This window comes from Anolis carolinensis, chromosome 6 (genome assembly GCF_035594765.1).
Source record: "Anolis carolinensis isolate JA03-04 chromosome 6, rAnoCar3.1.pri, whole genome shotgun sequence".
NCBI lineage: Eukaryota > Metazoa > Chordata > Lepidosauria > Squamata > Dactyloidae > Anolis > Anolis carolinensis.
Window position 1 is genome coordinate 46243975 of NC_085846.1, and position 24863 is coordinate 46268837.

Consider the following 24863-nt stretch of genomic DNA (forward strand, 5'->3'; position numbering starts at 1 on the left):
AGTTCGAAAACATGCAAATGTGAGTAGATCAATAGGTACTGCTACGGCGGGAAGGTAACGGTGCTCCATGCAGTCATGCCGGCCACATGACCTTAGAGGTGTCTACGGACAACGCCGGCTCTTCGGCTTAGAAATGGAGATGAGCACCAACCTCCAGAGTCAGACATGACTGGACTTAACGTCAGAGGAAACCTTTACCTTTACTAAGGAAAAGCCTATTAAACATCAAATTAGGTTATGATTTTACAAATTAAGCACAAAAACATCATGTTATACAACAAATTTGACAGAAAAAGTAGTTCAATACACAGTAATGCTATGTAGTAATTACTGTATTTACAAATTTAGCACCAAAATATCACAATGTATTGAAAACATTGACTACAAAAATGCGTTGGATAATCCAGAACGTTGGATAAGCGAGTGTTGGATAAGTGAGACTCTACTGTATTTTCTTTCTCTTCCTTTTCCCTCCTTCCCTGGTCCCTTCCTTTCTCTTCTTTCTTTCCTTCCACTCCTCATACTTTCTCCTCTCCTTTCTCGTCCTTCCTTCTTTTCTCTTTTTTTCTCCTCTTTTCTTTCCCTTCTTTCCACCTTTCCCCTCTGTAGAAAGAACATTAGGAAGGAATATTTTGTAAATACAGGTACATGGCGTTACCATTTCCTATAGGCAGGGATGGCGACTATATTGCAACTGCCTCTTGCCAGCCCTTTCTGCCATATTTGACTGTCCCTCTTCACAGGCTTACTTCCCTTCGATGACGTCAAAAGGGGGCGGGCCTTTGCCGCTGCCGTAGTGACGCTATCGCCGCCGCCGCCATTTTGTTCAAGCGTGAGGCGGGGGCAGCATCTTACCTGCCGCTCGGCCAAGAAGGAGGCGGCGGCGGGTTGCCATGTCAGCCTTCTCGGAGTCGGCCCTGGAACGGAAGCTGTCGGAACTGAGCAACTCGCAGCAGAGCGTCCAGACGCTGAGCCTGTGGCTTATCCACCACCGAAAGCACTCGCCGCTCATCGTCACCGTCTGGGAGAGGGAGCTGCGCAAAGGTGAGGGAAGGGGCCTCTGCTGTGGACAGGGCCGGGAGGAGGAGGAGGCCTTGTAAGGAAGGAAGTAAAGCAGATGTTACTGCTTTGGCTATTCATGATTGTGTACTTTGCAGATACTAATTTCAAGAAAGCATATCTTTCAAAATATAACTCCTGTATTTTACATCCTGAGGCTCAAGAATACACAGTCCCAGTAGAGTAGGGCCTGGCAGTGACTTGCAGTGGGAACAACAACATATTTCCTTTCTGGGCCTTACAGGCCTACCGCATCTTGCAGCCTCTCATCTCAAAGCCTGCCTCATTGAATTGGGAGGCGGGGGCGGGGCGGGTGTTAGACATATATTTCCTGTAAACAGCAAACAGGCTATGGCGATCACTGTTTTGTAAGAGAGAATAGTAGTAATAAGGCGAGTGGCCATCCCCAACCCGACAACTCTGCAACTCTTATTTATTTATTTACAACATTTCTACCCCGCCCTTCTCACCCGAGGGACTCAGGGCGGCTTACAACAACGGGCAAAAATTCAATGCCAAACATATCAGTAAGAACAGCAACACGTTAAAAACCATTAACAGTAACCCATAAAACATATTACTGCATACTAAGTAAGTGATGGGAGTTGCAGTCCATCAGCACCTGGAGATATTTTGCTTTCTGGAGGATAGATTGAGTATCTTATCCAAAAGGAGCCTCCGGTGGCCTAGGGGATAAAAGCCTTGTGACTTGAAGGTTGGGTTGCTGACCTGAAAGCTGTCAGGTTCGAATCCCACCCGGGGAGAGGGTGGATGAGCTCCCTCTATTAGCTCCAGCTCCATGCAGGGACATGAGAGAAGCCTCCCACAAGGATGGTAAAACATCAAAACATCCGGGGTCCCCTGGGCGACGTCCTTGCAGACGGCCAATTCTCTCGCTCCAGAAGCAACTCCGGTTGCTCCTGACATGAAAAAAAAATCCAAAATGCTTGGGACCAGATGTGTCTGGGATTTGGGGGTGGTGCATATAAAATAGACCCGCACTATCAGTGTTTCTGTTAGGGTCTCCAGGTATTGTGTTTTGCCATTCACGAGAAGGAGCTGATTCCTTTTTAGGGAAGATTTGATATGGTATTGTGACTTTCATAATTTTTTTTTTTGCAGTGTTGTTTGATAAGTCTAGTTTTTCCAGGGTTATGAGTCCAGCAAAAGCACCTGGGTCTATGTGATCTTTCCCTGAGTACAGTAACAAAAGAGCTTTTTGATATCAGGTCTTGGGCAGCAAAAGTGTCGCAAGTTATTGAGCTAAACATACACCCAATTCCAACATTTTTTTTCTATACTGGGTATTTTTTTCTCTATTCTTATTGTGTTGACAATGATGTGTGACTTTTAGAACAACAGTGAGGATGATCCCCCAGATACTAAAGTAGAATACTAGTTTTTTTCTGTCATTGCTTTTTATAATTTGGTAGTGATACAATTATAAATTTGTGGAGATAGCATAGTGAGGTGACATCTGAGCTGGGTCACACTTATGCCAGTTCTTAGTGGTACATATAGCAATCTGTAACACAAACGTATGTGTGCCTATTTTCAGTGATTTCCAGCTTTGTGTTCAGTTGTGTCTAAAGTTCTTAGAATCTTTGAAGAGACTCTGGTTCATTGACATGCTCAGAAATCAGGACTGATTGTATCTTCAGGCATTATGTGAGTTGGATGTAATTCTAATCAGCCAATGAAGAATTGTGTGCACTGGTGTTGTAGGTTCTTCCCTTTCAGTGTAGTACAGTCACACATCTAAGATAGTATTTAAGTGAATACAGTTGAGACTGAGAACTGAACCCTTAGGATTGTCATATGTTTCCAATCAAAAATGTTATTACTGTGTATATACTCATGTATAAATATAGGAATTCTAGTTAAATCGACTCAAAAAAGCCTGGTTTAATTTATCAATGGATCAGTGTAAGTAATGTACCTTACCTCTGAAGAAAAAAGGTAGCCTCTTTGGGTAGACTACTGAAAAGCAAGACTTTGGAAGAACCTAAAAGAAGCACTGACCTCTACTCTGCAGCTCCACTTCTAGCCTTTCTAGGGAAATGGTGGAGCTGGCAGGAAACAGAATAGTTGGCCCCTGAAGTGACATCAGTGCCCTCTCCTTTCTTTGGAATGACCCTCAGTCTATTGACAGATCATATCAAAATCCATAATTTTGAACCCCAAACTAGCCCTCGATTTACACATGTGGTCAATTTACACACGAGTGTGTGTGTGTGTGTGTGTGTATATATATATATATATATATATATGTGTGTGTGTGTGTGTGTGTGTGTGTGTGTGTTATGTTATGTTATGTCTTAATTTAGTCCCATAATCCCAGGTACAGAATAGTAGATAATCTGATTAGACAACTAACACACCCTCTGTCTCAACATGTGTGCAACTTTATTGAATTTGAACTTTTTGAATCAGTGAATAAGAACAGTTGTGCGCCAAATCCAAACTTTCCTGAATGTAATAGTATACTTTTTACTTTAAACAAAAGTGTTCAAAATGTAGCCGTTAAAAGATATTCTGGCAAATTGAATGTTCTTGTTTCATTTACAGTAGTCTTTATTATGACTGTACCAGAAAACAACTGGATGTGCAAAATGTATAATGTTAAATCACATTAGTATAAATCTGTTGTGGAAGAGAAAATCCCAGGCACAGCAGTAATTATATAAATGCTTCTCTAAAATGAAATTAATGGTTTATTTGAAATATTGCCTCCTTTTCTCATAATCACTCATGGTCGCTTAAAAATGTATAAAATTGACAAGAAACGGAAGTGTCCTATAGTCCATTAGAAGAAAAAGCCTATTGAACTTACTTGAAATTGAATGTATATTGCTGTGCTGTATACTATTCAAACTACGTTACGTTATATGTTTTAACGAACAGATACGATAGTGGCTTCAAATGTTGCTTCTCCAATTGTGTCTAAATAGACTGATGAAAGGCAGAAACATTCATGAAATGTCTTCTTCTTAATGAGATCTTAGTTTTATGTCCTTTTTTTCTTTGGCATTTTAGTTCTAATGTTACAATGCTTCGTATTTGTACATCTTGTCGTCCTCCAATTATATATTATTCTTCCTTCACATGCTGTGAAGAAAGCGATTTAGCTATTATTTTAATGTGTTGGGTTCTCCTGGTTTTATTGAGAGGAGACATATCCTTTATATGTGTGCATGTAATCATTTTTAGAGTTGTTCCATATTATTGATTTGCTAGCATTGTACTGTGTATGAGTTCTCACATCATTATTAATTCTCACATCATTTAAATGCTCACATTTAAAGTAATGAAATGGTTAAAGTTAGCTCTGAATCTTAATCGTTTCTGTATGTTTGATGTGTAATTTGTGTTATGTTTCCTGTTGGTTTTCTGTTGGGTCCCGTAAGGTTCCATTCTTTACACCATGCTCTTCAACATCTACATGAAACCACTGTGCGAGATCATCCGGAGTTTTGTAGTTGGGTGTCATTTCTACACAGATGACACACAACTCTATTACTCTTGTCCACCAAATTCCAGGGAAGATCCTAAATCAGTGCCTGACAGCTGTGATGGACTGGATGAGGGCCAACAAGCTGAGATTTAATCCAGGCAAGACATAGGTCCTCCTAATCAGTTGCGAGGCCGATCAAGGTATAGGGTGGCAACCTGTGTTCAATGGGGTTATGCTCCCCCTAAGGAAACAAGTCCACAGTTTGGGGGTTCTTCTGGACTCACCTCTGACACTTGAGGCTCAGGTGTCAGCAATGGCTGGGAGGGCCTTCACACAGTAAAAACTTGTGTGCAAGCTACAACCATTCCTCGAAAAGCGTGACTCGACCACGGTGGTCCATGCCTTAGTTACATCCATGCACTCTACGTGGGGCTGTCTTTAAAGACTGTTCGAAAACTGCAGCTAGTGCAAAGGTTGGCTGTCAGATTACTAACTGGAGCTAAGCTACAGGGTACATACTACGCCCCTGCTGAAGCAGCCCCACTGGCTTCCAACAAGTTTCCGGCTCAATTTAAGGTGCAGGTTATTACCTATAAAGCACTATATGCTTTGGGGCCAACCTATCTTCGTGACTGCATCTCTTTTTACGAACCGGTGCAGACTCTGAGATCGACAAGGGAGGCCCTTTTCTCGGTCCCACCACCGTCTCAAGCACGGTTGGCAGGAACGAGAGAGAGGGCCTACTCTGTGGTGCCCCCCCCCCCCCCCCGGCTCTGGAATACCTTCCCAAAAGAGATTAAATTAGCCCCCACTCTTCAGTCCTTCCGTTCCAACCTGAAAACATGGATGTTCAGACAGGCCTTTGCCCTTGAGTAGTCTGAATGGGCCCAGATGAAGCTGACACTTGGCAGTTTGAGAATTGACAGCAGTTATAGTTAAAATTATATTATTCTGATTTTATGCTATATGTGTTGACGGGAGTTGTTACAATTTTATGTTACTTGTTTTATACTTTTGTACAGTTTTTACCTGTTGTATGTTATATGTGCACCCTGGAGTATTTTGTAAGCCATCCCAGGTCCCTTCAGGGAAGATGGTGGCAGGATATAAATAAAGATGATGGTGGTGGTGATGATGATGGCGGTGATGATTATTAAGACATTTCAGGTTTATCCCCTGGCCATAATAGTTCAAGTGTTATCATATTTTGTCATTTTTTTCCTGGATGCCGAGGCTATCTCCATATTGATCCTTTAACAGCCTTTCTAATTAGTTGTAATGTATATTTCAGAAGCCTAGCTTTTATAAATTGTAATTTTGTTACTTTTATGGCTTTTTTCATTATAGCTCAGATTTCTACCATTAAAATAGTGTCACCACAATAACCAGGAGGTTGGACTGGATGGCCCATGAGGTCTCTTCCAACTCTACGATTCTAGATGCTCCTTGTGTTCAGTATTGCAGTTCTGCCTATAGGAAATATATTTTTGTTTAAAATGAACAGATACTTAAAGATGTGTTTTAAAATTTCAAGTTGTCTGCTCCGTTATCATTTATAGAGTGTTATACTCCTGTGTGAATCTGACATTTTTGTGTAAATTGATTTGTTGAAGGCAAATGCAGTAACTTAAGATTTTAGTATTCTAATTCACATTGACTTTTCTTTCTTCTTTTTAAATTGGGAAATATGAACTATTAAGGCATTGGTATTTCCCAGCATAACTTTATCAAATAAATCATCTTAGGCATTCCAAAATTAGATCAAAAACGTACACAAATTTTATAGCTTAATTTGTTTATATGATGTCACATCATAGCTGTGAAACAAAGTAGGCTGAGTACTGGAAGTTAGTGTTAAATATTAAAGAATACCCAAAGGTAGAAACGGCTACATAAAATACTGTGATACTCAAGTTAATGAGTTCAAACATGTACCATTTTCAGCTAGATAACTATGTCATACTATGTGCCCATTGCTGCAGTTAAATGTTTCTTTCTTGGAAACTCCAGGGACCAGGAGCCAGTAACTTGCAGACCAGCACTGGTCCACTGATCACTAATTTTAAAAAGCACTAGGCTATAGTTGTGCACTGAACGTTACCTTTGTACCATCAGTTCACCAAGTTTCAAACTTGCACAGTTTCTCAAGTATATAACTATTTAGCTATACACAGTTGCCTTCATCAATTCTTACATTTTTTTTAAATTACTGAGTGCATCAGTAACATGATGAGAATGAAGACGACTTTGGTTCCTCTTCCCTTGATAATTATGACTAACTTCAGCTTGTTAAAGACAAAATAATAAGGAACAAGTGATGTTTAGATGGGAGAAGAGCATTTAAGAATCAAAGCAAGGATGAGGGGAAAACATGTGGTGTGACTAAATTAAGTAATTACAGGCAATGGGAATTTCACCACTGACTGCTAATTTTTCTTTTTAATGGTAGCTATTTATACATATTCCATGTTTTAAAAAATCATGGCAAGCAATTTGATCTAACTGTAATAGTTGCCAATTTAAGTTATACCTGAAGTAGGGGATTACTAGTGTTTGTCAAACAGTAAAGTAAAATGCAATTTTGAGATCTATATAATATTCAGAATGCAAAATTGCACATTCCCCGTTATTTTATTGGCATGTTCATGCTAGTCTTGTGTAAACTAGTATTGGAAGTTGGTGCTATTTATTAAAGAAGGGCCTTTAGAACAGGGGTGTCAAACTCATTTTCACTGAGGGCCTTATGGTTGCCTTCAAAAGGCCTGTTTGTTGTTATAAGACTCTATAAATGTTACTATGGTGCCCTGGCATTGAAAGCCTTGCAGGTATAGCAGAAAGTAGAAACAACTACATGAAAGACTGAGATAGCCAGGACAATGTGTCAAGCAGTTCTTTGTTGGTGTTATAATTGTACTATGAGTATTCAGTTGGAATAGTCTATGAAGGATGATTAAATGAAAGCTAAGAGTTGAAAGGGATCCTTTAGGTAACCTGGTGCAGTCTATCTTCTGCTTAATATCCCCCAGAACAGCCCATCATCTTTCATTTCAATTTGCTTTGGTCTAAGATAGTTGATGGAATTCTTATTTTTTACTCAAAATCTATTTCTCTATGTCTTCTGTCAGTTTTTCTCATCTTGCTTTCTGGAGCAGCAAACAACCAATCTGTCCTGTATTCTTCATGGCTAGTTTTAAATATTCTCTTTTGAGAAAAGGATGCATTATGATAAACTCAACTCCAAAATTGTTAGATCAGTTTTCTAAATTCATTTCAGTTTAGTTTTCAAAACCTTGGGACTGAAATGTCTTTGCCGGTAAATGATCGGATTAAGACTTTCATAGGGAGAATGCATCTGTGTTAGACCTGTTAGGGCAGTGGTTCCCAACTTTTGGGCCTTCAGGTGTTTTGGATTTCAACTCCCACCGTACCTAACAGCTGGTAAGGTGACTGGGATGTCTAGGAGCTGAAGTCCAAAACACCTGGAGGCCCAAAGATTGGGAACCACTGGATTAAGGGAATTGGGTTGCACTCCCCATGGGTGTGTGGTTTGGACTTGTTCCTTGGGTCTCCGATAATTGATGAGGCCAGGGGTATTCTTTAAGCCACTGAATGTGGTTGCAAAGTTGTATTGCTGCCCCATGATACCTTGGGTGGATCTGCTGTCCCCTTGGTTTAAAATGTGTTCATTTTGTTTCTTTTTCTTTAAAACATTCATTTGTCAGCTCTCTGATCTTTCCCCTTCTGTCAGCAAGGCTTACAGCTTTCCCTGGCCTCTCTCCTATCTTTTCTCCTTTGTCTGTGGCATGGCAGAATAACTGAACAAGTCATTCATTGTTACCCCATCATTCCTGCTGTTGCCTCCAGAGTTAGAGAACCCTCACTGTTGCTGACTTTTCCCAGTGGGGCCAGAAACATTCTGAATGGGGTCTACAAAGCAGTCTGTGTGAGAAGGGAAAGGGGGGAGTTTCCCTGATATCCCTCTTCTGCCGCCAAACAGCCTAGTACTGAAGACCCGAAGAACCAGATATTTAAGAAGAGAGTAGCTTGGTTTTTCTTTTCATCTTCAAAGATAGTGATGGAGTGAGGGAGCAATCTTTGTTCTGCTGCATCACAGGTACAGCAGTTGCTGCTTACATATTGCTTGTGGTCATTATTGCTGCTTTACATTCCTAGTCTTCTCTTTGGACATACACACAAACTTAATTTTCTTGCCTTCCTGAAGGCAGGAAAATTCCCCACCCCTGTTTTATAGCTACTTTATCAACATCAAGAGGAAACATCAGTAGGGGGAAATCCCTCTCCCATTCAGTTCTTTGTAAAGGTAATCCACTGAAGCAGTTTTCAAACTGGATCTACACTGTCATATAAACCAGATAATCAAACCACATATTCCAATTATCTGTTTTGAACTAGATTATATGAGTCTATACTGCTATATAATCTAGTCCAAATCAGATAATCTGGATTTTATATGGTATTGTAGATGGGGCTTCAGTTCCCAAATCAGAAATCTGAACAAAAAAAATCAACCAATTGATCATCCAAAAATTGAACGTCCTCATTTGTTCAAAATAATGTTAGTGAATCCTTTTTAGCCTAAAGTCTGAATTAGCTTAATAAAAAGATGTGAGTCAGGAGATTTAGTGGTGCACAAGGTAAAGGGAAAAAGGTGGGATTACAATTGTCATTTTTTGTCTTAAAGCTAAAGCCCTTACAAAGTTATCCAGAATTGTTCACTTAGAATGCTTTCCGATGGTTTGATGTACACAAGCTTTACTTCATGCCCCAAATGAATAAAAATATTACAAAAAAAACCTTTTAGGTATTATATGAAGCATAAATGGTTTTTATGTTTTAACTTGGATCCCATGTCCAAGATTTCTCATTATGTTCATATAAATAGAGGTATTCCAAAACGCTAAACATTTCAAGTCCCAAACACTTTGACTAAGGCCCCTTCCACACAGCTGAATAAAATCCCACATTTTCTGCTTTGAACTAGAATATATGGCAGTGTAGACTCATCAGATAACCCAGTTCAAAGCAGATATTCTGGGATTTTCTGCCTTGATATTCTGAGTTATATGGCTGTGTGGAAGGGCCCTAAGGGATACTCAACCTATAACATATACATTTATCACCTCAGATAAGCTATTTCTACTCTTTTATTACTGTGCTTTTATACCACTGATATACACCATCTTGGGTGCTTTATGAAAACATGGGATATAGGTATCTTCATAACAAATCAGCTTCTATTTGAGAGCAATAGGCCTTTTTAAGAAAAGCATTCCACTTTAGTATAACATTAAAAATCAAACACATGGAAACTGCAAGGAATGATAAAAAAGAAATGCTAATCGGGTTTGTTTCAGATTCCAAACAGTTTGGGAAAATATTTGCTTTTAAAGTATGAATATAAAGTTCATTTAAATACGAACAACACGTGCATGTAGAAGAGTGATTCTTTATATGCAAGGAAAGTGATATTCATGCTATATAGAGTTGGTGTCAAAATAATTGTATAAGTGTGAGCCTATAAGTTTGTTGGTTTGTAATGGAATATACATTTAGTTAAATTAGGGGTTTTAGGTGCTGATTGCTTTACACTGCTGTAACACTTCCTTCCTTTTCTTTTCTATTCTAGCAAAACCAAATAGAAAGCTGACATTTTTGTATTTGGCCAATGATGTTATTCAGAACAGCAAAAGAAAGGGACCAGAATTTACAAAAGACTTTGCACCTGTCATAGTGGAGGCTTTTAAGCATGTTTCGAGGTACAGCTTAATTTTTGTGAGTGCACTAAGTGATATGGCTACCATTAAAATATGTATCTTTAAAAATATTAAACTGGAAAGCATTGCAGTGCTATACATCAGTGGTCATCTGATTTAGCTCATTTGCTTGACTTCCATTAATCAAACGAGTTTTTAGAATTCTCATGGAACTTTTCCCATTTTCTAAAAGTAATTAAACTGAAATACTTGACAGAAAAGAGAAACTTCAGTGACATGTATGTGTTGTATTTTTTGAAAAAATAGGAAGCTGTCTATTTTATTGGGATGCTTGCAAATATTTTCAGATATGGGATAAAGGTGATTATAATGAACAAAAAAGTAGTTAAAGCAGGGCCGTTGGTGCTGAGTAAACTGGGAGAAGTGTGTTTCTGTTAACCCGTCTTTACTTGCATTGGTATGCGTGGTGAATCTGCATTTCTCCTCACTGCAGTGAAACTGATGAGAGTTGTAAGAAGCACCTTGGCCGAGTGCTCTCTATTTGGGAAGAAAGGTCTGTTTATGAAAACGATGTATTGGAACAGCTTCGACAGGCTTTGTGTAAGTAAACTTCAACTTATTCAACTTCAGCTCCTATGGTACACATATGACAACTGTTTTTCAGATGCTTAATCTTTTCTCTCATTTCTAGATGGTGAGAAAAAGCCAAGAAAACGTACATATGACCAAATAAAAATTGAAGACAATTGCTCTGCACAAAGTTCTCCAGGTGATCCTCCACAGGTACAAATAGTCTGCAAAAGTAACAACTGGGCCTGAGTCTTGCTTCCAAGTTTTTGTTGGACACATTTTTTGTACTTTGAGTTATTCTGAATGAAATACGTGTATGGACATTATTTAGTGATTCTGAGAATTTGAATGAAGGAGGCCAGTTGTAATGTCTTGATTCCTTTGATATACAGTAGGGGATGGTAATTCTGACTATTCACATGTTGTCGACCTGCGATTCCCAGCGTGCCTGAAAGAGGGAACAGAAGTCAGAGAGAGAAAGAGAAAGGGGAAAGCAAAAAAGAGATGCACATGCGGGGAGTGGGGGGGGGGGGAGAGAAGGGAAAGCAGAAAGAGATGCACACATGTGCAGGAGAGAAAGGAAGGTGGCCCCAACATACGGTTATGGCCACCCCATTTAGGGCCCCAGTCCATAGTTTAAGAAGCTCTGCTCTAGATGATGTTGAAGAAGTATTTTCTCTTATATCTTTATACTGTAAAGTGATAGGTATCAGAAAGTCTGGAATTGGTGTCTATCAGTATGTATAGACTGAACTAGTATGATCTTCTGTACTACTGGTTTGGACCTATTTCTGTAACATGTTGGTGGGGCGCAGAATCAGGAAACACTCCCTTCCCAATGTTGCTGGATTACAACACCCATAGTCCCAACAAACATAGTCTGTGGTGAGGAATGCTATGAGTTATATTTAATTCTAGACAAAAAAAGCATGAGCAATAATGTGTGAAATCCTTAAAGTAATTTATAAAGTATCAATACTGCACATATGTGCTGTTTCCATTTTCTGAACCATCCACTTACAAGAAAATAGTGTCAGGATACAGGAGTGCTCTCTGGGCTTTGCAAGGTATAAAATAATGTAGTCGTTTTTTTAAAAAGTAGTAGTGGTGAAAGATTTCCTCATAGCCTAATTTGTTGTGTCAGTAGAATGCTGCCTGATGGAAATGGGAGGCAGAAAGTGCAACAGGGATAGTTAGGCATGACTGAAGGAATTTGTCTGCACCCCTGTCTGAATCCAGTTGCTAGTCTAAGTGTTGGTTTAGTAAGCTCCTATTGATTTAGTGAGTCTAGTCTATTTGAAAGGAATAGTTTGATTGGTCTCCTGAACAACAGAATACTGGTGTGTGTAATTTTGCACCAGGTCCTAAGTTGAGATTTCTAATATTTTGTTTATTTATTATACATTATAGTCCACTTTTTCCCCAAGGTGTTCAAGCTGGTATATATTGTTCTTGAAAATTCTGTAAGGTAGGCCAGGCTAAAGTCAGGTTAGTAGCCCAAAGTCACTTACTGAGCTTCATGATAAAGTGGGGATTTGAACCTGTGTCTCTATGGGCATGTTCAAGTAAGCTAATTACTATACCACTGATTCTGATGCCATCATTATTATATGAATATGTGAATTCTTTTCTGAAGTAATGTACCTTTTTCAGACTGCAGATCTCATAAGAGCACTACAAGAATTAGAAAATGCAGCCTGTGGCGATGCAGCAGTTCATCAAAGGATAGCCTCATTACCCATAGAAGTCCAAGATGTGTCCTTACTAAACAGAATAACAGGTATGGGAAATCGTGCAATAACTCAAGTGGTATAGCTTGACAAGTTTCTTCTTGAACATGTACTATTGTGATTTTTTTTTACTTTCCAGATAAAGATTCTGGGGAACAGCTTTCCAAGATGGTAGATGATGCGTGTATGTTGTTGGCGGATTACAATGGCAGGTTGGCAGCTGAAATAGATGATAGAAAACAGCTAACTCGAATGTTGTCAGACTTTCTGCGATGCCAAAAAGAAGTCCTCACAGAGAAAGAGCAAACATTGGAAGTGCGTAACTTTGTTGTCATAGTTCTATTCTCTAGTTTTTCATTATCTCTTAATATGCTTTAATGTATTTAAACTTTCCCTCCATGAGATACAAGGGAGCCTGGGGATTCTTCCTGGTTCTACTATTGTCAACTAAGGCACAGAGTATTTTCTCCAGTTTTGGCTAGGGAGTTACCTATTTGGGCAGGAATAATCTGGTTCCAAGTGGTAACTTCTAGATTAGAATACTGCATTGTTATGTAGATGGGGCTGTGACTTATCTGCATTTGTTCCAGCAATGGCTTTCTTCTCACCACTTTTCCAGTTTCTTTCATCTTAATTAAGGATGTAGCTTACTTATTTGGTTACTTGTGGATTCCTTCTCTAATGTTTTCATTCTGTTACTGAGTTTTGAAAAATAATTCAGCCATATTCTTTCCATTTTGTAATAATGGATCAAATGAGGATTTGCATAGTTGTTTTTTAATAGCCCAACTCTTTCTGGTTTTTTATAACTTTATTTCAGATTTATTTTGATAGCTTGTTAGTCTTCATAATGCTGTCTGTTACACTTTCCAGCAAACTCAAGGTTCTCCCAGAAATATGTGTATTTAACCTAGCATTGTCATTAACATCTGGGCGGGGCCCCAATTAATTATATGACTTCAGTTGAATCAGAATTACAGTGTTCCCTCACTTATTGCGGAGGTTACATTCCAGGACCACCCGCAAAAAGTGAATATCCACAAAGTAGGGATGCTATATTTGTGTTGTTTACAATCTCACTGGCAAGTAGCATCTCTGTCTGCCGCTGCCTTGTGAGGCGAAAACAAAGCTGCTTCAACCTCCTTTTCTCTCGCTTCGGCTTCTCCTTCCTTTCTTCCTTAGGCTTCTCCTTAGGAAGGAAGTAGAGAGAGGGATTTATAATATTATTTTAGTGTTTATTCAAAAACTGAAACAGCGAGTCCGCGAAAAGCAAACCGCAAAATAGCGAGGGAACACTGTACTTTATCTGTGAGACAGCAATTTCTTTTTGATCACTTATATTTTCTGCAACCGTAAATGTTTTGCACCCTCATACTAGAAAGAAGGATAATGTTTTTTGAACTTTAAATGTGTTTTAATTTAGTTTCTGGGTATGATAAAGAGTTTATTATTTAAAACATTTTCTAATATCTTGAAGCATAGATTTTGCGCATTAAGGGAGATGACTGACTTCCCACCTCCTTTTGAGTCAGTCTCTACAGACCTGTTTTTGGTGATTTGTCCCTTAAAATGGATCTTTCCAGAACTGTTAGGAGCAGAGTGCAACCCTGCCTTTATCTATTCAGATATAAGTTCTGTTGAGTTCAGTGAGGCTTACTCCCAGGTAAGTTGTTAAAGGACTGCAGCCTAAGTGAATGTAATCAGAAATCTTTTGTTTTCTTCCCTCAGCCTAATAGAAGTATGTAACTTCTCTGGTTAATGTTCCAGGAGACTTCCAGAAAGATAGCTTCAGGTGTTTCAACTGTGGTTAATCCTTTCAACATGGTTATGAATATTGCAGTGCATAATTGTGGTGGTGAAAAGTGTGTTATATGTGGTTTCGATCCTTATTTGTGGCTCCCCAGGATGCCTCAAAGTCCCAGTTTTTTAAAATGGTGAAAAAAATGCTCCCAAATTCCAAAGCAGCTTCAGAACATGATGGTTTTACTTGTTTCTCCCTTCACAGAATTTCCATGCTCCCCAAATCTTGAGAAAATGACTGATTTTCTGCTGAAATTGAAACCAGAAGTAATACGTTACTAACAGAGTGTGCCCAAAATACAAACAAAACATGAACACCCCACACTTCATCAGGACAGGTGTGGACCGAAAAAAGCCTCTGTCCCAGCAGGGTTGCCTATTCCTGTGCTACATTTTTTGTATATCCCTCATTAGAATTGATTTTAACTTGCATTTTGCAGGTTTCTATTTTCCAAAAGTGGAGATTTTTTAAAACATGCAAAAATCCTGCTGACGTATTCTAACCTCTCTTCTGAATGGAAAAAATGCATCCTTTGCTTTGCTGGCAATTGTGGAGTTTGTTTCCAAACGGTACCGAATCCTTGTGAATACATTTACAGGAATTGAAAAAAACATGCTGATATGTATTTTTTGCTATAAAATACAATTTTCTAAGCTCTATCAGTGGTTCTCAACCTGGGGTCCCCAGATGTTTTTGGCCTTCAACTCCCAGAAATCCTAACAGCTGGTAAACTGGCTGAAATTTCTGGGAGTTGTAGGCCAAAAACATCTGGGGACTCCAGGTTGAGAACCACTGGAGATTTGATACATTTTGACAGTTTTGATCTGTGCATAATATTCTACACCTAGCCAACAATGTGCCTACAATTCGTTTTTCAATTTTGTGGGTTTTGGTACCTTTTGGAAACAAACTCCATAGTTGTGTCTACTGGTGAAATGCCACAGTATGGAAAAATACAGTTTTGAATAAGAGCTAAACTGGCAGCTAAGCACTAAATGCATACTGACACTTTCTAAAATTTACTGTGGCTTAAATTTAGGAAACAAATTTATTATAACTTAGGTCACATTATTCTTTAAAAGTATTCTGCCTTCCTTGTGGGTAAGTAGTGTCTTAGTACTTTTGCAATGGGACATTTTTAATGCCTATTTAGCTTTTGTTTCAGGTGAGAACCATGGACCTTTTCTTCTAAAGATGACACCTTCTATTAAGCAATGCATCCTGTTAAAAATAAAATTCAGAAATAAAATGTTGTTTGTCTCCTGTTTTTGAAACTTCAAAAACATACCTGCAACTATTCCATATACCTTTTGATGATCACGTATTGCAAACACTACCTAAACAAAACGTGTGTAGCAAATCACATTGCGGCCCATTTAATATTAAATTTTCACTTTTTCTTAGAAATTTAAACATGTATTTTAAGTTTTTAAAATTCATTCCTCAGTCTGAACGTGTCAAATAGTAGCTTTCCCCATAATATTGGGTTCACTTACTATAAGCATCAAATTGTATTTCATGTGATCTCTTGAGGTGAAAACTTACTACAAGATAAACTTACAATATACTAATGTAATACTGTATTACATTAGAAATCTCTTCTTCCCAGGGAAATAGTACTTTTCTGCAAAAAGCCATATGCAGTGTGGGTCTTTCTGAGTTTGCTAAGAAAGTCTTCGGGCCATTGAGCTTAAAAGAAAGGGGCAGCTGTTCTGGCTAAGCTGGTAGCTTGCAGAGGGCCACAGAGTGTTTATCATCTTATTTGTAACATAAGGATATCCCTTGAACAGAAGTCTCCCTGATTCCATAGTCTGTTAATACTCGGTAGTCATCAACAAGTTCACAAGCAGGACATGAAGGCAACAACCCTCATTTATTAATAAAATCCACATGCTGTTTGAAGATGTATGGATGTGAATGTTCCATTTAGGTCAGTGGCAGGGTTTTTTTCACATATTTGCCCACTCCTTTTTATATCCTTCATAACTTTTGTGAAAAATAAATTTTCACATCCTCAGCCACCTTCCTGGACTGAAGCAGAACTGTGCTTGTTTCAGTACCATGAATAGAGGGTAACTAAGGATTGCATGTACACAATCTTAGCTCCAAATTAAAAACCAAAATCATGAGCAAACAAAATTGGTAGGAGGATCACATCATGGCATGGAATCAAACTATTTTACATTTGTTGTCACAGTCTTAGGATTATGAAGAGATGTTTCAGCAAAATGTGATTGCAGGAATACAGATGAAACATCCCCGAACCCAGCTCTTTGTAGACTTACTTCAATGGAGAATGGAGAGTGACTACATTCCGTCAGTTTTATAGTAGAATGATGGATGGGGTCTTCCCCTTGTAGTGTAGTCTGTTCTGGAAAGTTGCTTTGATTCTCAGTCTTCCTGATTTTGTCCTGGTTAAAGTGAGCCCTCCAGAACACCCACCCTCCAGTAGGTATCAAAATTTATGGATGCTCAAAGCCTAATATATACAATATAAAGGGTAAAGAGGTGTTTTGGAAATGTTTCAAGATGTGAATGGTAGAATCTACAGAATCTGTGGATGCGGAGGGATCACTGGACTTGGTTTCAAAAAACATTTAAAAATGTATTTGCAGAATACTGTTGGGCTATGGTACTAAAATCACCCCATGATGCCTTCCTCCATAATCTGGATGGAAGGTGTCATGCGGTGATTTTAGTACATAGCCCAACAGTATTCTGTAAGTACATTTTTTAAAAGCCCCCCCAAATTGTGGTCTCAGGTGTGGACTTGATTACTTCTTATTCTAGCACCCGATCGGATCCACTGAGCAGAAGCCATTCTGATCTGCATATTGGCCATTTTTGTGTTGCTGCTTGGATTGAAATACCTTGGTGTGACAGACTGAAACTATGAGAGCAGTGAATTTTAATTTTTTTTAAAAATTGCTGTTCTACCTTTCAAGAATAGATCCTGACCTGACAGCCCTTTTTGTCCCATCAGAATAGATTGTGAAACATATCTGAATCTTGTGATCTCAGTGTTGGTAATATTATGCTTGTTTTTGTGTCCTAGATCGAAGCCAGTTTACCTTGTTCAATAAAATTCCACAGGATACACTCGACAACTAAGGCAATTAATGTTTGCATAGTTTCATTCCATGTACATGATATGTGTCCCATTTCTTAATTATGGTAAAACATTAGTGGGAAACATATGGACCCTTGCTATTTGTTGGGGTTTGGTTCTAAGACATTCCCCTCACCCCAATCTGTTATACCAAAATATGTGGGTGCTTAATGTTGCATTATATGCAATGGCATAGTAGAATGGTGTACCTTTTTAAAAATGGCAAAACCAATGTTTTTTAGAACTCTGGGGTGGAGAAAATACTTTGGATATGGAGGACAAACTAAATTCCTTTGTTTTAATGTGGAAATGCCTTACTTAATGGCAAAAACATTTTTATTAATATATGATCAAATTTTACTGCCATGAGGCCTTCTGTGAAGTTATGCAATCCCCTTTCATATTATTTATAGTTGCAAGGACACTTGTAATCTTTTACTTGTTTCAGTTAACTACTGTAAAATCTAACATCTACACTGTAAACTTGTTCCTCTTATCAATGGTTTATAGAAGCTAGACAAATTTTCAGATTTACAGACAGATTTGGTCCAGTAAATCATAGCTAAGGGTAATATTAGCCTTCTAGATACAAATGTAATAAACTCTGCTGCTCTGTATATTGTGTACAGCATTACTTAAAAGTAATGACCTGTAGAATTTTAAAAAATTCAAGAAAAAGACAAATGAAGAACACAAATAAGCTGTTTAGATGTATGAAACTATTTGCAACTATTTAAAACAATGAAAGTACAAGACGAAGCAAAAAAAGAACTGCAAACCTCCCACTCTGGTGCTTAGTATCCCTTATTGATGTACTCCCTTTAAATGATAATATTATCACACTTCTACTTTAGGCCACATTACTAATTCAATTATTTCAGAGTTAATATAATCACCCATCATTGTGAAAAAGTGATGAACAGGTCTTAAACTCAAAGATTTCTATTTAATCAGTATAGTCAATTTGTCAATCTCAGCTAATTTGCAAGATCTTCATCAGCCATTCTTTTTTGGGGATAAGTGTTTCCTTCATTTTCTGAACGTATAAATTTTTTGTGGCAGTGATCATATATTTTAGCATTCTCCCAAAGTTTCTAAACTATAAGGTGTTTTTAAAAAATGACCCGATTTGCAATTGTTGTATTTCTGCTACCACGAACTGGCCATGAATGAAACACTTTACCACTTGAAAGGATGGGCACCGAGTTTCAAGTGATTACTGCTAGATTACTTTCCCAACATACAAACAATCCCTTGTCTCAGTCATTCCTAATTTTAGTAGGCTAACTAGACGGACTAGCATACAGCTGAATCTTTTCCATCAATATCAGCAGAGTGGTTAGTATAATTTGATTACTCATTTCACCATCTTCCCAAGGCTCAAGACAAATTACAATATAATTGAAACACAGTAGATAAAAACATAAAATCATTTAAAACAGACATGAGATTAAAACGCACATCGAAATAATTCAGACTAGTAAAACGTTGATTTAAAATCTATAGTTTAAACGTGATTGACTAGGACTGCAGGAAACAAGGTTTTGGTATGATTTTTTTATTTAGATACTTGGTTGGATCCAGCAGAAGATTTTTGTGGATAGAACAGCCACGGGAGGATTTAACTCCATCTGAGCGTTTCTGAACATTTTTTGTCCATTCCACTCTCCCCTTAACATTTCTTGTGCCCCCTAAAAACTCATGAGGTTTTGAGGAAATTCCAGAACAATTGGGGATGTATTAGCAGAAACGAGTATCCAGTTAACACCACTCAAACACACCAGTTGAGTTGGGTGCAATTTTGTTTAATGAAATCTCTCGCTGGTGGAAAAGGAACTGAATCTAAGTGAATATTTAAATTGTTTTTAAATATATATTAAAATTTAGAAAAAAATAAACCTAATTAAATAAGTCAGAAATGATCTTGCTCTGTCCAGTAGTCAGCTTGGCTCTCCTCTCCCTAATGCCAATTCTGGGCACCACAATTTTATCTGAGTTTGCTAAACTGCTTCTATTCAAGTCTTGTTTGATGCCAATCTTGGAGGCATGATACTTGCAGAACTGAGCACTAATTCCCTTTTCCACATCTGTTAAACCTTGGATGCATAGCCTTTAGACATATTGTAGGTGCCTCTGAAATTGAACATGAGAAGAATACACTCCTACATCTCTTACCTGTACACATCTAAAGACTGCTGGGAGAAGGTTGGGGATGCTTGAGTGATTCCAATTCCCTAGTCAGGTCCAATTCTTAGGCCAGTGACACTGTAGAATTTCAGTGATGGAATGGGGTACCAAATTACCCACAGTACATGTTTTGAAAGTACTTAGAAATAGTACTAACCAAACTTTATATTACATTCTATATTTCAGTAATTTGAATGGACCTGCGTACATTTTTTCTGAAAGCATTTTAATTCAGTAAATGGTGGCCCTAAGGGACACTTAAAACTGTATATTCCCCCTTACCCTGGTGTGCATGTTTTTCTATTAGAACTCCAAAATCAGCACAAGTACGTAGAAAAGGTCTGCAAGTCCTGTTAAAAAATGAATATCACATCCTTACCAAATGTTCATATCCTTATATGGCAATGAAAGGTATTCTTTTCATATAAATGATTTGTGTTCAAATATAAAAGGGTATGCTTTCGAAGTGGAATACAGAATGTTCCCAGGAATATTTTACATTGGTTCTTTTGAAATGTACTGCATCATGAGCATTTTCAGCTCATCTCTTTAATACATTGTTTCTTACCAGAGAATATATCTTGGCTTCCAGCTCTGTGCTTAAGTCACAAACATGGAATATGGGAATCTTTCAGGTCGATGCATCCTTAATCTCCGTGTTTAGTGTTAGAAAGCCTGGTAGTTACAGAATTTTTAGAGAGTTGAGTATTAATATTGTTTGTTATGGCTGCAGTCCTGTGTAAACATACCTGTGAGTAAGTCCCATTGAAGTGTGGGACTGATTTCTGAATAGACATGCATAGATGGTCCTGTAAGAATGAATAAGCAATATTACTCTATTTTAAACTGACGTGAGATAGTTGTCTGTTTAAATGGGAAATACCCTTTGATTTCAGACAGCTGAGTTGGTATTTTAAATTGTCATATGAATACATCCACTTTTGTGATATGTTGGACATATTAAAATGAATTAATTACTTTTACAGAAATATGTAAAATACCTACAATTTGCTAAGTGCTTTTGAAAGTTTAACAAAGCAGTCCCTTCTCCCATGCATTTACAGTCTGATATGTATTTCAGTATCTCGCCTTATCGTTTGGTAGGATACCTATTTAACAAATCAATCAGCAAAGAACCCTTTATAAAATTAGTGACTGCATTTATTTCCTGGTCAGCCTAAAACTGGGTAAAGATAAGCCAGAGATAGCCGTTGGCTAGTGTTGGCTGGAAAGATATATCTATTCATCTATAGGTTTCTGATAACCATTAACCCAGGGCTGGAGGTGTTTTTAGTGAAAGTGTATCACTGGCAGAAGATGAAAGCCACAACATCCATAGTTGTTGATATAATTTTATCACAGGACTCAGGGCTATGTGAAAGTTTTCTATAGAGCTCTGGCCTCCCATGTAATTAATCTTGTGCACTATGTCAGTGTAGGCAGTAGGAGCAGCAGGGGAAAGGCCAAAGGTGCAGTTACCTTAGAAATGGACTATTGGACAATCAGGTTGCTTGAAGCCAGTGGATCTTGCCTGTCTGTGCAGCTGCTAGTGTCATAAAATGACTATTTACTTTATTTATATTCAACAGAAAGTTCCACAAGAAAGCACTGAAACTGCTGATTGAAAGAAATAATCCTATTTCTTTCAGATGATTGGAATGGTAGATTTCAGAGGAAGAGGACCTAAGAGTTCCAGTTGCTATTCTAGGGATACCTTGTCCTTTTGGAATCATAGTGTCTGATGGTAGAGCCAGAATGTCTGCCCCATACACCAACCAGAAATCACCAGAGCAACATCATCTTAGTTTCAGAGGTTGCCATGACTGGATTTATGGAGAGTCTAGGGTGACTGTTGTAGTAGGTGGCAATATTCTGTCAAAAAAGTGTGTGGGTTTGTCATTGTTTGCTTCAAAGTGATTTAGATCTTGTGGGTAGTCCCTCTTAACTATGTTTAGACTAAGATGTAAAACGTGTATAGGATAGTATTCAGATAAATAATTATCCAATTAACAGCCTTCCCAATAGAACTCACAACTGAAATATAAATGAAATGTCCAGACAGTCCCCAAATTACAAACCTCCAACTTACAAATGACTCATCGTTAAGAATGGAGGTAACACAACAGGAAGTGAGAGAAATCTACCCCTGGGAAGGGAAATCTGTCAGAGTAATTTGCAGCGCAGCAGTAGTTGGATGGAATCAGTGGAACGCAGAACGAAGTGACACCCAGAGACTTTGGTAAAACTATATACAAGTTTTACTGTAAGCAGTAATAATCAAGACAAACAGACTTGCAGACAAACACAGGACTTGACTCTACTCAACAGAACAGAACTGATGCAATCAGCAATGCACACACACTTGTGTCTGGACACTCCCCAGTTCCAGCCAGACATCAAGGTCATCACAGCTTCTTAGTAATTAACTCTTTCCAGACTATAGTACACTCTGGATGATGCAATCAGTATGCAATACAGGCAAGACACAAATTTCATTTAAACACTACCAATACACAAATCCCACATTAACAAAATCACTCTTGAAAGAACTATCATGGGATAACTTGTATCTACTGAGGCTTTATCATCAATCCTTATTTCCACAATGAGCCTTTTTCCCCCAAAAAATCCAAGTGTCACTAGGACAGAAAATGATGTGATATCTTCTGAACAGGGACACACACAGACAGCAAAACAAGCCCCACAATGGTGTTAACCCTTCCCTATGCTATCCAAATCATTCACACACAGACACACACTGCTGGAGTTTTAAAGTACTTGTTCTGACTTACATACAAACTCAATTTAAGAACAAACCTACAGAACCTATCTTGTTCTTAACTTGGGTACTCTGTAATTTGAAAAAAAAATAATTTGTATAAATAGAATTATTAAGCATACAGTAAATAATACCAGCATTAATTAAATAAAAGAATACATTGAATCTTCCTTGACATAAAATTGGCTGTAATAATTTCTTATCTCAAAAAGAGACATTGGACAGAATGTTGCTTTTTCCAGAGTTGTCCCCAAACTATAAGTTTCTTCAGTGCCTTACTTTCTTCATAACTTACCCAGGTGTAATCATGCAGGTGTAGTGAACCAACAGATTTCAAGTCATAGTCGTCAAATAATTTTACTAGCTACCATGGGCTACTGAAATAATTCCAGAGATTTAAATTAAAGTTGCAGAAGGAAGACATGATTTACACCTTCAGTTTCAGGGTATTTAATTATCCTCTCTTTAGTGACATCTGAAGATATCAGATTAAAAGACTTAAACTTAAGTTTTTACTAGTGTTTAACCTGACAACAGAAACTGGAGCCCAAGTCTTATTCAAAGTGAATTATAAGCATCCATATCCTTAATATATTATTTAATACAAGACCAAACCTTATCAGGGCCATATGCAAAAAACAGCCGTAAATAAAAACATAAATCCAAGACTTAGTGTCTTTATAGTAAAAAAAAAAAACAAATAAACACAAATTCATTGAAAAGTTGGTAGGACAACATTTTAATATAATTTTCATTGATTAAATTTGTCTTAATCTGGGATGGGCAACAGTGGGAGGTTACTTCCAAGATCTTTTGAAGGGCTTTACCTCCCATTGAATCTCCCACTGAGTTTAGGATTCATTATTTTGATCTATTTTTCTTACCTAGTCCAGAATAGTGTTGATTCTTCCATGGTTTGCTTTGTATGCTCTAATTTTTTTTTTGTTTTAGCCAAATGTAGCCATTAATTTGGAAGAAAATCAGTTTTCACTTCATATAGTAAAGGCATCTGAAAAAATATTCTAATGCGGGTGGCAAGAATGAGTTGACCTGCCTTTGAAAAGTCCTTGCCACCACTTTGGTAATTTAACAGTGGTCCCTCCTTCAAAGCTCCTTTGCTCCCTGAATGTTGAAGAATCAGGAAGTAAAAGACAGGCAGCAATTATAAGGGAGAATTTTCTGTAGGGTTTTTTTTTTTTTTTTTGGGGGGGGGGGTACGCTGGAAGACAGGAAGTGACTGCGATTCCACTTCTCTGGCTGCCTGTGTGGATGCGATCTTGAAATGGCAGTCCCAACTGACCCAGCACCAGGAAAGGACTGGATCTTGCTGCATTATTTGGATTTTTCCCTGTGTTTTTTTTTTTAAACTTGAGATCAAGTCAAATTAAGTGGCTTGCCTCGGGTTAAATCGCATTAGACTGTATGCATTTTATGGATGCAGCAAGCTAATGCAATTCCTGCACTGCATTATTTGACAGTATAGATCCCAATTTATTCACACCAACATATTTTATGTGATTGATAAATTTTCAAATTATGAGGTCCACTTTTTCCTGGCAGAAAATTTTATTCCCATCAAATTCCCTAGACCAGGGGTCCTCAAACTTTTAAAGCAGAGGGCCGGTCCGGTCCACCATACTTCAGACTGTTGAGGGGCCGAATTATCATTTGAAAAAAAAATACAAACAAATTCTATGCACACTGCATATGTGTTATTTGTAGTGCAATACAACAATAACAATTAAAGAATAATACAATATTTAAAAATGAAAACAATTTTAACCAACATAAAACTATCAGGATTTCAATGGAAAGTGTGTGCCTGCTACTGGCCAATGAAATAGTCAAGTTAATTATGATTGTTGTTGTTGTTGTTGTGTGCCTTCAAGTCATTTCAGACTTTGGGCGAGCCTAAGTCTAAAATTATTTATTTATTTATTTATTTACTACCATTATTTACTACATTTATATCCCACCCTTCTCATCCTGAAGGGGACTCAGAGCAGCTGTATGTGCATACATTATTATATTATATTATTATATTATATTATTAGCATAGCACAATATTAGCATTGTATATTACTATATTGAACTATATCACTATACTGTAATATTACTGTATATGTAATATATAACATATAATTAATATTATTATATGGTATTATTATTAGTATTATATTGTATAACATAATATTTTTATCAATATTATATGTATATACAATATATTATATTATTAAAACTGATATAAAAATATTATATTATAAAACTAAGGGCGGAGGCCAGGTAAATGACCCTGGAGGGCCGCATCTGGCCCCCGGGCCTTAGTTTGGGGACCCCTGCCCTAGACCCACATTTTGGAACTATGAGACAATCCATACAACCAAAAAATGGCTGCTTCTGAAGGTGATGGCTAATCTTGAAAAAGTTGCCAGTCACAAA

The 24863-nt window shown here is 37.7% G+C and overlaps 1 protein-coding gene across 2 annotated transcripts in view; it reads left to right on the plus strand.

The window, feature by feature from the left end:
- Positions 1-806: 806 nt before the first annotated feature.
- rprd1a (regulation of nuclear pre-mRNA domain containing 1A) overlaps positions 807-24863 on the plus strand; it is a 35402-nt gene continuing 11345 nt past the window's right edge. The window contains exons 1-7 of one of the 2 annotated variants that reach the window (XM_008113019.3): positions 807-1044; positions 10161-10290; positions 10742-10848; positions 10940-11031; positions 12472-12598; positions 12688-12863; positions 14554-15598. In XM_008113019.3, the coding sequence (XP_008111226.1) occupies positions 894-1044; positions 10161-10290; positions 10742-10848; positions 10940-11031; positions 12472-12598; positions 12688-12863; positions 14554-14586 (816 nt within the window). In that variant the 5' untranslated portion in view covers positions 807-893 and the 3' untranslated portion in view covers positions 14587-15598. Of the gene's footprint in view, positions 1045-10160; positions 10291-10741; positions 10849-10939; positions 11032-12471; positions 12599-12687; positions 12864-14553; positions 15599-24863 lie in introns of those variants that run through there. The other variant, XM_003222246.4, reaches the window with a different exon arrangement.